The sequence below is a fragment of the Pogona vitticeps genome, chromosome 1 (genome assembly GCF_051106095.1).
Source record: "Pogona vitticeps strain Pit_001003342236 chromosome 1, PviZW2.1, whole genome shotgun sequence".
Taxonomy (NCBI): Eukaryota; Metazoa; Chordata; class Lepidosauria; order Squamata; family Agamidae; genus Pogona; species Pogona vitticeps.
The window spans coordinates 37,670,403-37,681,826 of NC_135783.1; the positions used below are offsets into that span (position 1 = coordinate 37,670,403).

General features: G+C 45.5%; 1 protein-coding gene across 2 annotated transcripts; it reads left to right on the plus strand.

Annotated features, from left to right (window-relative positions):
* Nucleotides 1-3,222: 3,222 nt before the first annotated feature.
* On the plus strand, nt 3,223-10,858 carry H3-3A (H3.3 histone A). Of its 2 annotated transcripts, none has more exons than XM_020786590.3 (4): nt 3,223-3,361; nt 4,908-5,062; nt 5,967-6,120; nt 10,209-10,858. In XM_020786590.3, the coding sequence occupies exons 2-4, from the start codon at nt 4,935-4,937 to the stop codon at nt 10,335-10,337; spliced, it is 411 nt and encodes a 136-aa protein (XP_020642249.1). In that variant the 5' UTR covers nt 3,223-3,361; nt 4,908-4,934; the 3' UTR covers nt 10,338-10,858. The 2 variants fall into 2 exon arrangements, with proteins under 2 accessions (XP_020642249.1, XP_078239126.1); XM_078383000.1 differs by lacking the exon at nt 3,223-3,361 and adding an exon at nt 4,029-4,169.
* Nucleotides 10,859-11,424: the final 566 nt, after the last annotated feature.

Sequence of the window (11,424 nt, forward strand, 5' to 3'; positions counted from 1 at the left end):
GCAGATGAACTCCAGCCACAGCAATGACAGGCGGATGACATCATCGCTACCGTAACAGGGGCCCTCAAAGGAAGGTTGCCAGACCTCCGTGTGTGTGCGTGCGCGCACCTGTGGGGGGCACCCCATTCTGTTTAATTTTGCAGGTACCGGCGGGGGCCTTTCTCCTTTGGCAAGGCAAATTCTGTGAGGGTTTTTAAAAAATTTTATGTTGTGCCCTCTTCCCCCCGGCTAGGCGGACACTTGCGTTCCCTCCCTTCTCCACTTCTTCATCTTGCTGCTGCTGCTGATGGTGGTAGTGAAAGAACTGGAGGGGGTTGTGGCTGGCGACGAGGGCTCATGCGCCCCTCCTCCTCCTCCTCGGAACCCCAGCCGGGCTAAGGAAACTCCCAGGTGGCTTCCTCGGGCTCTTGCTCAGCTTGGCGGAAAATCTGATGCATCCCAGCCTCACCCAGCCTCTGCCTCCAGCGGCCCCCAGGTAAATTGAGCTTGAGACTCCTGTTTTAGAGCCAGTGAGTTAGGCAAAGTACCTGTCCTTGTTGGATCTGACGAAGGGATATTGGCAAACTCCCCTTAAAAAGGAAGATAAGGTGTGGGGGGGGGAAACAACTTTCATGACCCCAAAGAGGTTGTTCCATTTCTCCTGCATGCTATTTGGGCTGCATGGGGCAGCAGTGACATTCCAGAGCTTAATGGACAAAGTGCTAGAACCGGTCCAACACTTTGCAGGTGCTTACATTGACAAAATCTTAATATATAGTAGGAGTTGGGAGGAACATCTATTCTAACCCATTTAGAGGCAGTTTGGAGGGAGTTGAGAAAGTCTGGTCTTAAGATGAACCCCAAAAGTGTAAGGTTGCAAGGAAGGAAGTAACCTTCTTGGGGTACCAGACAGACCAAGGAAAGATCCAGCCCATGCCCAAGAAAGCGGAAAAAATTACAGATTGGAAAGTACCCCGGAACAAAAGAGAAGTACAACAGTTCTTAGGTTTGGCAGGATGCTACAGACAATTTGTCCTGAATTTTGCAGAAATTGCAGCTCACTTGACAGACTTGACTAAGAAATGAGCGTCTAGATTGGTCAGGTGGGGCATCCCAGAACAGAGAGCATTTGATAGATTGAAAGCTGTGTTAAGTGAGTTGCCAAGTAGGTATGCGCCAGATTTCAAAAGACCTTTCGTGATCAGACAGATGCCTCAGATCGCGGGCTAGGGGCAGTATTGGCACAGAAACAAGATGGAAAGGAATACCCAGTGATGTATCTAAGTAAGAAATTGTCTCCTAGAGAGAAGTATTCCACCATAGAGAAAGAAGCTCTAGTGGCCAAGTGGGCAATCCAGACCCTGAGATATTACCTGTTAGGGGCTCCTTTTGTATTGGTCACTGACCATGCTCCCTTACAATAGTAGAATAGAATGAAAGACTGTAATCCTCGAGTTACCAGAGTGGTAGAATATACCAGATGGGTGGGATATAAATCAAATAAATAAATAAATATTTGAGCTTGCAGATGTACACCTTTGAAGTACAATACAAAAAGGGGCTAGCCCACGCTAATGCAGACTATTTCTCCCGACAGGAGAAATGGGAGGATGCCCCAGGCGATGAGGAGACAGCCCACTTGTTGGGGGGGGGGGCATGTGAAGGAGGCCCGAAGGAGAGTGTGCCATCTAACGAGACAGAGGGCAGAGTGGGAGAATTGGAACCAGAAAGCGCCGGTTTAAAGTCAGACCCAAAGGAGAATATGACCGAGGAGGGGGAGAGAGTCGAAAGAAAGGGCAAGTTTGAAATATGCTTGGTAGAGGAAAGCGGGAGTCGGAAGGGGGAGGAGCAAGAACTGTCGGTTTGGGAGGAAGGTATAAGTAACCAAGGGGAGCAGCAGTTCAAGGTAGAATTAGAGCTACAGAAGCACAAGAGAGAGCTGGAAAGGCTACGAGAATGTGAGAAAATAAAAACCCAAGAATTATTGAGGGATTTTCCCAACCTAAAGTTAGGGGGATTGCTCCCAGAACACCCCCCCAATAAGGAATCAGGTGAAGCAAGGTATGAGACCTTAGAGTGGTCCGTGATAGTATTCCCAAAGGGGAAAGGGAGAGGACAGGTGATTCATCCGGATTTGAGATACAACACCCCCCACCTGAGGGGAACTGGGCCCGGCACCCATGCTGCGGCACCATCGGTGCAGTGAGAAGCGCACCCCTCTGGAAACCCTCCAAGAAGTTTGGCCCAGCACCCATGAGTTCAACAGACTTTGGGCGGGAGCGTGTACTGGACAGTTATGGCTTGTTGCTTGAGTTAAGTGTTTTCGATCCAATTATGAACAGTGCCGATCATCATGTAAATAATAAAGATGTTAGAATTAAGAAGACGTCTCCTGTGATATTTCCCACGCAAAATGAGGAGTTGTCAAAATTTGAAACTGAACCTGATCACCACCATGCTGCTTCCATTTATGTCAGGTACTATAATAACCTCATTCCACTTTCCTTTAACTTTCAAGGTACAGTACCTAAATCTTTCTGAAATGCCACCTTAAAGATTAACATTTCTCTATATTCTAGTTTAAGGGTTGTGAAGGCAAGGAAATGATGCTGCCAGGACCAAGGCAGGAGAAGATCACAGCCTTTCAGTTAGTGAAAATCATTTCTGGCCATCAGAATCATTCATCTAGCGCTTTTATTCCATTCTTGCAACTGCTACCTCACAAATCCTCACCCAGTGACAAAGGTTTCTCACTTCTAAGAATCTTTACAGCAGCAACACATGCCGCCCCGCTTTTTTTTAAAACCACATGTTGCCTCCCGCCCTAAACTGCGACCCTGACTCGGGGGGGGCGGAGGTCGAGGAGCGCGCAACTCCTTGTACCTGTTACGGGCGAGAGAGGCCGTTGGCCTCACCTTGCGCCCGTGCTTGGCCGTTGGGGCTGCTCCCGCCGGACTGTTAGCCGTTGAACCGGACCACGTGCTCCCACCCCTCCTCCACCACCTCCTGGCCACCGGTCCGGTCCTCGCTGCCCGAGCAGAGGCTGACCCAGAGGGACTCCCTTTCTGCCAGCGGCGCGCGCGCGGGCGGCATGTCTTTTGTGTTTGTACACACAGAGGCGGCCGCGGGAAGCCGAGAGTAGGCAGGACCGCAAGGGAGTGGGCGCGGCCTCGCCTTCCCTCCATTGTGTGCCATTGGCGGCCGGGCGAGGAGGGGGCGTGATCTGGGCGGGCGGAGGGCGTCGCTTAGCAGCGGAGACTGCCCTCCCGAGTCAGCCATCTTTCAATTGTGCTCTCAGCCGCCGCCGTCGCCCGCAGCAGCTTTAGCGCCGCCTCGCTCTTCTTGCCTGTTTGGCAGCCGTGCTCAGCCTCAGCGGACGGGGGTAAGTCGCCCGCCTTCCCTCCCCGGACGCCCCGCTACCCCTCCCGCCGAGCCGGGGACCCGTCGGAGGTGCCCCTTGCCCTCCCTGGCAAACTTCTGGGGACCGGCGCTCCGTGTTGGGGGGCAGGAGAGTCTGCCTTCCCGTGTGCAGCCGAGGAGCTGAGACGGCTCTTGCCCTCGGCCCCCCCCCCAGCCCCACTTTGCTCGGTCGTTGCCCCCCTCCGTTGCCCTCGTCCCCAACCCAGACCCTCACGATCGTCCTCCGTGGCCCCTCACTGATCGCCCCGACCCTTCGTCGCCCGTGATCGGGGCTCGGGAGCGGCTGGAAACGAACCAGTTGCCAGCCCTGGCAAACTCTCCTTGCCTGCTTCCCCATAGTTGTTGCTCAGCTTCACCATCTTGTCTCTTTTCTCTGGTCACCGACCATATTTTCCCCCTATTGCATAAAAACAATAAAAAGGGGAGAAATGTGCCCAGGAAACCCTCGGAACCCGGGGAGATTTGGGCATATTAGGAGTCCAAACTTTTCCCCTCTCCCTTGGCTTGCCGGATCTCGCTTGGTTGGAAGCTTCTGGGGGAATTTTTCGTCTCCTTTGGTGTTATTGTGCTATTTTATTATTTTTTTTCCTCCCCCCCATTCCCCGTCTCTCTCTTTCTCTCCCTGCAAAGGGACTAGGGCTGCATTTCGTGATTGTTTCCATTTTGTTGGGGATGAGTTTGCCAGCGAGAGGCGCTTGGGAGCGAGGCAGCCTTAGGACGGGCAATGGTACAGACAGAGGCAGCGCCGAAAAACCAGCCCCCCCAAAAAAGTTCGTTCCTTTCTTGCTCTTCCCATCCGACTTGGGTTGTGTCCCCCCCCCCTTTGCTCCTTTGCTCGAATGAAATCGGACTGGTCTCTGGCTCCCATTTGCTTTGCTCGCTCGGCGGCTCCACGCAAACCGTGCCTTCTTGCCCAGAGAGCACTTTTGAGGCATTTGCTCCCCATTTTTCCGTCCGTTGGAAAACGGGATTTTTTTGCATTTCTTTTTGCTCCGTACAAGCGATAAATCGTGTGTCTCTCCCCCCTCCGTTCTGAGCAATTACTGGCACTTTGGAGTCCCCCCCCCCCCGGAGGGGCAAAGCCGTTTCTTCTCTCTTGGGTTGGTGGAATCGCCCCTCTGATCGTGGCTGCATCGCTCCTATTCTAAGCCCCGGGCAGAAAAATAGGGGGCTGTAATTTTAGTGATTTGATAAGATCGTAGGCATTTATTTTGCTCGGAAATAAATTAGAAGGAGGGCTTCCCGACCGTTTTCCAATCCGGTACTTGGAAGGGGGAGCATTTCTTTCTGGGTGACAAGCTCCAGTGTCTTATCGAGAGGCAAGGCTCGGCACCGGAGGTGCGGGTCTGCAACGTTTTAATTGCCGTAAGGTGGTCCTTAACATCCCTGGGGGGCTTTTTAAATTTTTTTTTTGAAAGGCAGTTTGAAACAAACGCCATCTGCATCCGTTTTTCTCGTGGCTGCCTGGCGATCGAGTAGTGATCCTGTGGCCGATTTCTTGCCGATAGGTGTAAGGGAGAGAAGTTCGCGGGAACATGGCTCGTACCAAGCAAACTGCCCGTAAATCCACCGGTGGGAAGGCGCCCAGGAAGCAACTCGCGACAAAAGCCGCTCGCAAGAGTGCGCCCTCTACTGGTGGGGTCAAGAAACCTCATCGCTACAGGTAAAGAAATAACCGGGAACGAAAGTAATGTACGGTCATGTCGCGCGCCCTTAACGACGCAGAAAGGGTTTTTTTCAAAACAGTTTTTTTTTCTTTTAAGGCAATATCGACGCATTGTTTCATTTACATTGAATCGTGAATATTTTGACAAGGACTTTAGCGGTTTTTTTCACCTGACTTTAAGCAATTTATATTCGACCTATAATAAATTTTATATTGGACATTTTTCGAAAGCTATAAAATTGCTTCTAATAGTAATATATTTATTTGTCTGATTCGTCAAATAAGATTAAATCTGAAAATCCTAGTCTTGAGTTTAAAAAAAATTATGTCTTGTTTAGGATTTAGAAATAAGGTCTGAGTATTAAGTAGGGTGTTGCAGCAAACAGGGTGATATGTTTAAATTTGGCAAGCCCGGTCATTTTTGATTTATTTAAATTAATTGAGCTCCTTTGCACTTACTGTCCAACATATAATTTTTTCATTGTGCCACCAGAGGGCAGTGGCTGCCTTCAGATAAGCCGGTCAATCAAGTTTCACACTATTTTTATTATTTGTTGTTATTCTTAAGATAAAGTGTATTTTAGAAGATAGCTTAATTGACACAATTTTTTGTGATCTAGCAGCCATTCCCCCACTCCCCACTTCTTTGTCTTAAGTGCACAAAGCAAAATGGATATAGGGAACTAAAATCAGATTCCTTCCTCCTCTTTTTAAGTTCTATCTTGGATTGCTTTTTTAAAAACCAAAACCTGCTTGTGTGTTTTGTTTGAAAAAAAAACTGCTGATACAGAATGTAGTTGTGTACTAGTGGAAACAAGTATACACAGTCAGTTGCTCTCTCTATAGTTTTCCAGAGATGAAGGGAAAAATATTATTAATCTTTTATGCTTTTGCTTCAAAGGCCAGGTACTGTGGCTCTTCGTGAAATCAGGCGTTATCAGAAGTCAACTGAACTTCTGATCCGCAAACTTCCTTTCCAGCGCCTGGTGCGTGAAATTGCTCAGGACTTCAAAACAGATCTGCGTTTCCAGAGCGCAGCTATTGGTGCTTTGCAGGTAAAAATTAAGTTGCCATTTCAGCTCCCTTTCCAAGAGTGGATCTCATTGCTACACTGAATGTAACAGCTTGAAGAAATAATTTATCAGGGTTGTCTCCTCATCAATAAGTATCAGTTTTATACGTATAAATCTATATGAGCAATATTTACATAAACATCTTGTGTCTTTGGGTAGATTTTTTCTGAGTAGTAGAAACAGTTTCTTTCTAAGAGTATTTTTCTGTGTCTCTTTTAAGGTATGTACTAAAATCATGGTAGTTCAACTTAATACAGCTTAATTTACTGTTGTCTTAGGCAGGACATATGTAAGTGTAGTATTACCAACACAGATGACACCTTGGAGCCCTTTCTAGAGTGTAGCCATTGATCGCACTGTACTGTTGGTACGTGAGGGAGTATGTGATTGGTTACTTCCATACCCTCATGTTATTGGTTGAGGTTGTTTCTATGGTCAGTCAAAACTTCATATGATTGGTGGGCTTCAGAAGTAAGCATCCATTTGTTTTTAGGTGAGCTGATAACTGCCAGCATTTAATTTTCCCAAAGTAATTGGCTTTCTTGGAAGTTGAAGGGTTAGAACACTGCGGTTTCAGTATACATCTCTTGAAGAAGCTGCAAATGAGTTGATTAATGCCTCCAGTATTTTGTTAATATGCCTTCCTTTGGCCTTTACATAAGCATGAAGATATATTTGATAATTTTAAGTTTTAGGTGGAAAGCTGAATTTGTTATAAATGTGACTTACATTACACTGGCTCAGAAAACTTAGTAATTTGTGGCTGTGTAAAAGTTTCAGCAGTGAATACCGTTCCTTTGTATCAGCAGGAAGTGTGGGGAAATCTGACACATGTCCTACAAAGCTGGGATGACATGGAGGCTTCTGCTGAATGAGGCCTTTTTTTTCAAGCAGGGTGATATGTACTCAAAAGGAAGCTTCATTTATTTGGAGGGGTTTGTGGTTTAGAAGTCGTATTTTCTGCTCTTTTTCCTGATAGTCCCTGAATGTTGTTCTTGTGTAAAGAACTATATATGAAGAATTGTTATGTAGAATAGAGAGGCAAGACAGTGGGTGCCAGATGTTTTGGATTGCAAGTTCCATTATAGCCTCATTCAGCATAGCCAGTAGTGAGGGAGTATGGGAAGTGTGTTCTATAATACTTGGTGAGCACCATCATACTTCCTGTGCTGTATGCCATTGTTGAATGCAAGCAGCTCCAGTGCATTTTCAAAATGTAATAATGTGAATTCATTTCCATATGATGCTTATGTAGTTAAGAGTGAATTGTAGGAGCCAGTCTAGGTTGAAAAAAGAAGAGCTCTAAAACAGCACTTGGTTTGTCTTGATTATACCTCAGAAGATGTGTTGTTTATTGAACAGTTTCCATTAGTTTCCAAACAAAACTAACACTGAGCTCCACGCTCAATGCCTACCATTTCCTTATGTAGTAGCACTTTTAATTCCTGCCTTAAAGGAGATAGATTTGCAATAGAAAGTGGTTATGGCTCCAGAATCAGAAGGCCAGCCAGTGTGGCAAGAATAAACATAATACAGTGGTGCCTTGCTTAGCGATTGCTTCGTTTAACAAAGAATTCACTTAACGATGTGTTTCTTGGAGGAATTTTCCGCATCGTTTAACGATGTTCTCTATGGGGGATTTTCACTTAACGATCTCTGTTTTCGCTCATTTTTAAGTGTCTTAAAATGTTTGAAACCTGTTTTAAATGCTTGGAATCGGTAGTCCCCCTTGTGAAACATGTGCAAACTTAATTTGGCTCTGTTCTGAGTCTTCGTTAATTTTTGGTGATTTTTTGTTTTCCCCATTTAAATCCATTGAACTGTCCCTTCAATGGATTTAAATGGGGAAAACAAAAAATCACCAAAAATTAACGAAGAATCAGAACAGAGCCAAATTAAGTTTGCACATGTTTCACAAGGGGGACTACCGATTCCAATCATTTAAAACAGGTTTCAAACATTTTAAGACACTTAAAAATTAGCGAAAACAGAGATTGGAGAGTCATTCAAAAGCATTGCAGCTGGCTGCAATGCTTTTGAATGGCTTTCCGTTGGGGGAAACATTGTTTCACTTAGCGATGTTTCCTATGGGGATTTTCGCTTAGGGACAGTAATCCATTCCCATTGGAACGGATTAACCGGTTTTCAGTGCATTCCTATGGGAAATGGTGTTTCGCTTAACGATGTTTTCCCATAGCGATGGGGTTTTTGGAACCAATTAACATCGTTAAGCGAGGCACCACTGTACAAATGCTCCGTAGTAAACCCAATAGGAAGTTCTACAGGACATACACAATGTTCCAACAAGTTTTACTGATCAAAGCATTCAGTGCAGTTTAGAGTGCTTCCCCATCATTTGGGATCCTTCAAGGTGTAGAGCCCGACAATTGTGTAGTGAAGATTTGGGGTCCCTGACATTCTGTGTTCTTAACGCAGATGGCCAACAATGATTGAACAATCGCTGGGTTGCCATATATGTGTGGTCCAAACCCCATAAAATTATAGATCTTCGATATTCAAAGATTATCTTGTCCAGTTCTATGCAGATTTCAGTTCATCAAAATATTATTACACCACAGGACAATAGAACCAATATTAATACTGTAGTTTGCAGAAAGCACTGAGGGAAAAGGGTTAAAATGAGTTGAACCCATGCCCTTGTAGGGACCACAAAGAATCCTACATGTTTTTTTCTGCACTAAGCTATGGATTAGAGCTTTTGCATTTATGAACATTCTTTGTTTTAAAATACTGCCCCAAATGTTCAGCCATGAGCCAGTGTGGGTTTTATGAGATACAGTGGTGCCTCGCATAGCGAGGTTAATCCGTTCCGGATTAACCTTCGCTATGCTGAAGCATCGCTGAACGGGGCAGCGATTTCCATTGGAACGCATTAAACATCGTTTAATGCGTTCCAAATAGGCCAAATACCGTTCAGCGAAGCTTCAGGATGGCCTGCAGCCATTTTCGCGCCCTCGCCTCGCTTAACGAGGGCGCGAAAACGCTGCACGCGGCCATTTTAGGCCATTTCCCGGCTTCCGGCGGCCATTTTGGCCGCCGAACAGCTGATTGTCGGGCTTCGTTTTGCGAAGATCGGTAAGTGAAACGCTTACCGGTCTTCGCAAAGCGAATTGAGCCCTATTCAAAAGACGTTAAGCGATCGCATTAGCGATCCGAAAAAACGGATTGCTATGCGATTTCGTCGTTATGCGGTCCGCTCGTTAAGCGAGGCACCACTGTACTAGCTAATGAATTTATAAGGAGTGAGTTGAGAATTGATATGGTAGAAAATTCAGGATTAGTTAGTTGTGAAAGGCTACCTTCTAGAGATGGGCATAAACTGCACTGCAAACCAGTAAAATCGACAAACCAGGCTGATTCTTAGGTCAGTTTGTGGCCCAGTTTGGGGATCCCCTTTTCCTGAAGGAAAACAGAATGCCACCCTCCCACTGCCCCTATCACCTACCAACCTGCTCCTGCCACTGCTGCCATCCTCTGAGGCAGTGGGCCCAGCTTCCCTGCCATGAGCCAGCTGCTGCTTCTGAGCATGAACCTGTCTATCAACGTGGTAGTGGGCACGTGCTCCATTGATAGGTGGTCTGACTTCCTGGCAGCAGAAGAGGTGATGGCAGTAGCACGTAAGGTGGCAGCAGGTGGAGTGGGGAAGTTGTAGGTGGGTGGGCAACAGAAGACGTGCAGGCAAAGGACAGGAGCAAGTAGCGTGCTCCCCCTAAGCAGCAACCAGAAAAATAAACTGAACTGGTTGTTTTTTTTTTCGGGGAGTTGTAGTGGTTCATGGTTAGCCATGAACCGTGAACAATCTGTTTTCCAGTCCATGCCCATCTCTTGTTACCTTCTAGTCCAGGTGTGGAATTCAGAATCGTGTCTTGGACAACAGACAGATTTTGTAGTTTGCTGATTCTTAAAGAGCATGGAAATCTGGTGTTTGAAAGAATGTCGCTGGTTTCTTCCCAGTTGCATAAGAGAGGGACATGGCAGAGGTGTAAATATAAACACTTGAGTTTTGGTGGGTGTATGTATTTAACATATTAAAATTCTTCTTTTAATAGGAGGCAAGTGAGGCCTACCTGGTTGGCCTGTTTGAAGACACCAACCTTTGTGCTATCCACGCCAAACGTGTCACAATCATGCCAAAAGATATCCAGCTAGCACGCCGCATACGTGGAGAGCGTGCTTAAGTTCTGCGAAGATGGATTTTTCATTCTCAAAACAAATAAAATCTCTTCTTCCTGTTATTGGTAGTAATGAACGTTAGATAATTTTTTTCCATGGGGTTAAAAGGTACCTAAGTATATGGTTGCAAATGGGAAAATAGAGGACAGAATCGGGTATTGCAAGTTCTTTTTTCATTTTCATTTGTGTGTGGATTTTTAATATAAACGTGGGGACATATAAAGCATTATAGCTATCAGAAACCATTTCAGTGAACAAATTTCAGCAGGTTACCTTTATATCAATTATAAATATGCCAGTCAAACTTTTCTGGACAACGCCAGCATTTGGATTTTTAAAAAAATGGGAAAATTTCTTATTGATGGCAACTATATGGTGTCTGTAACATTTTTATCATATAGTAAATTCCATCAATTCACTATACTTTTCTAAACTAAGTTGTCCTACATGCAAGTACATGTTTTTAATGTTGTCTGTCTTCTGTGCTGTTCCTGTAAGTTTGCTATTAAAATACATGAAATAACAATTTTTGTCTTCATTTTTAAGCCTGCAAGTTTCACTGTTAGTTACAGTAAGTCTGCCCAGTGGCATTATAAACATTAGGCATGTGCAGATTCATATTTGTGAACTGCAGCACCCGGAATTCCCCAGGTAGTATCTCCCAGAACTAAACTGCAACTTCCAGAAATCTCCCAAGAATTTCCCAGGCAGCACTCTTAGAACTGAGTTTCAAAAATACACTACACCTTTACTTGGCATCTACCGTATTTTTTTGTGTATAAGATGCTACTTTTTCCTAAAATCATTACACTAAAAATTGAGGGGTGTATTTTACACGGAAGTAAGCTGAAAACATGGAGAGACCAAAACTACTCTTATCTTGCCTCTGTAAACAGGCTTCCTTCAGTCACAAGGCTTAGCTTCCTACAGTCAGGAGACTTCGCTTCCTCTAATCATGAGTCTTATGGAGCTGATGTCAGCTGATGCTGAATAAACCAATTGGAACACACCTCATTGGAGGTGGAGCTTTAGGTTGTGATCAGATACAATAGGGACACGTAATGTCCAAGCATTCTGAGCCCAGAGGCTGAA

What these genes read in the sequence shown, in the direction of transcription:
- H3-3A (XM_020786590.3), top strand. Translation starts at nt 4,935, where the DNA reads ATGGCTCGTACCAAGCAAACTGCCCGTAAATCCACCGGTGGGAAGGCG. An exon ending in AAGAAACCTCATCGCTACAG is followed by an intron (nt 5,063 to 5,966) that starts GTAAAGAAATAA and finishes TTTGCTTCAAAG; the next exon opens with GCCAGGTACTGTGGCTCTTC. An exon ending in CAGCTATTGGTGCTTTGCAG is followed by an intron (nt 6,121 to 10,208) that starts GTAAAAATTAAG and finishes TTCTTTTAATAG; the next exon opens with GAGGCAAGTGAGGCCTACCT.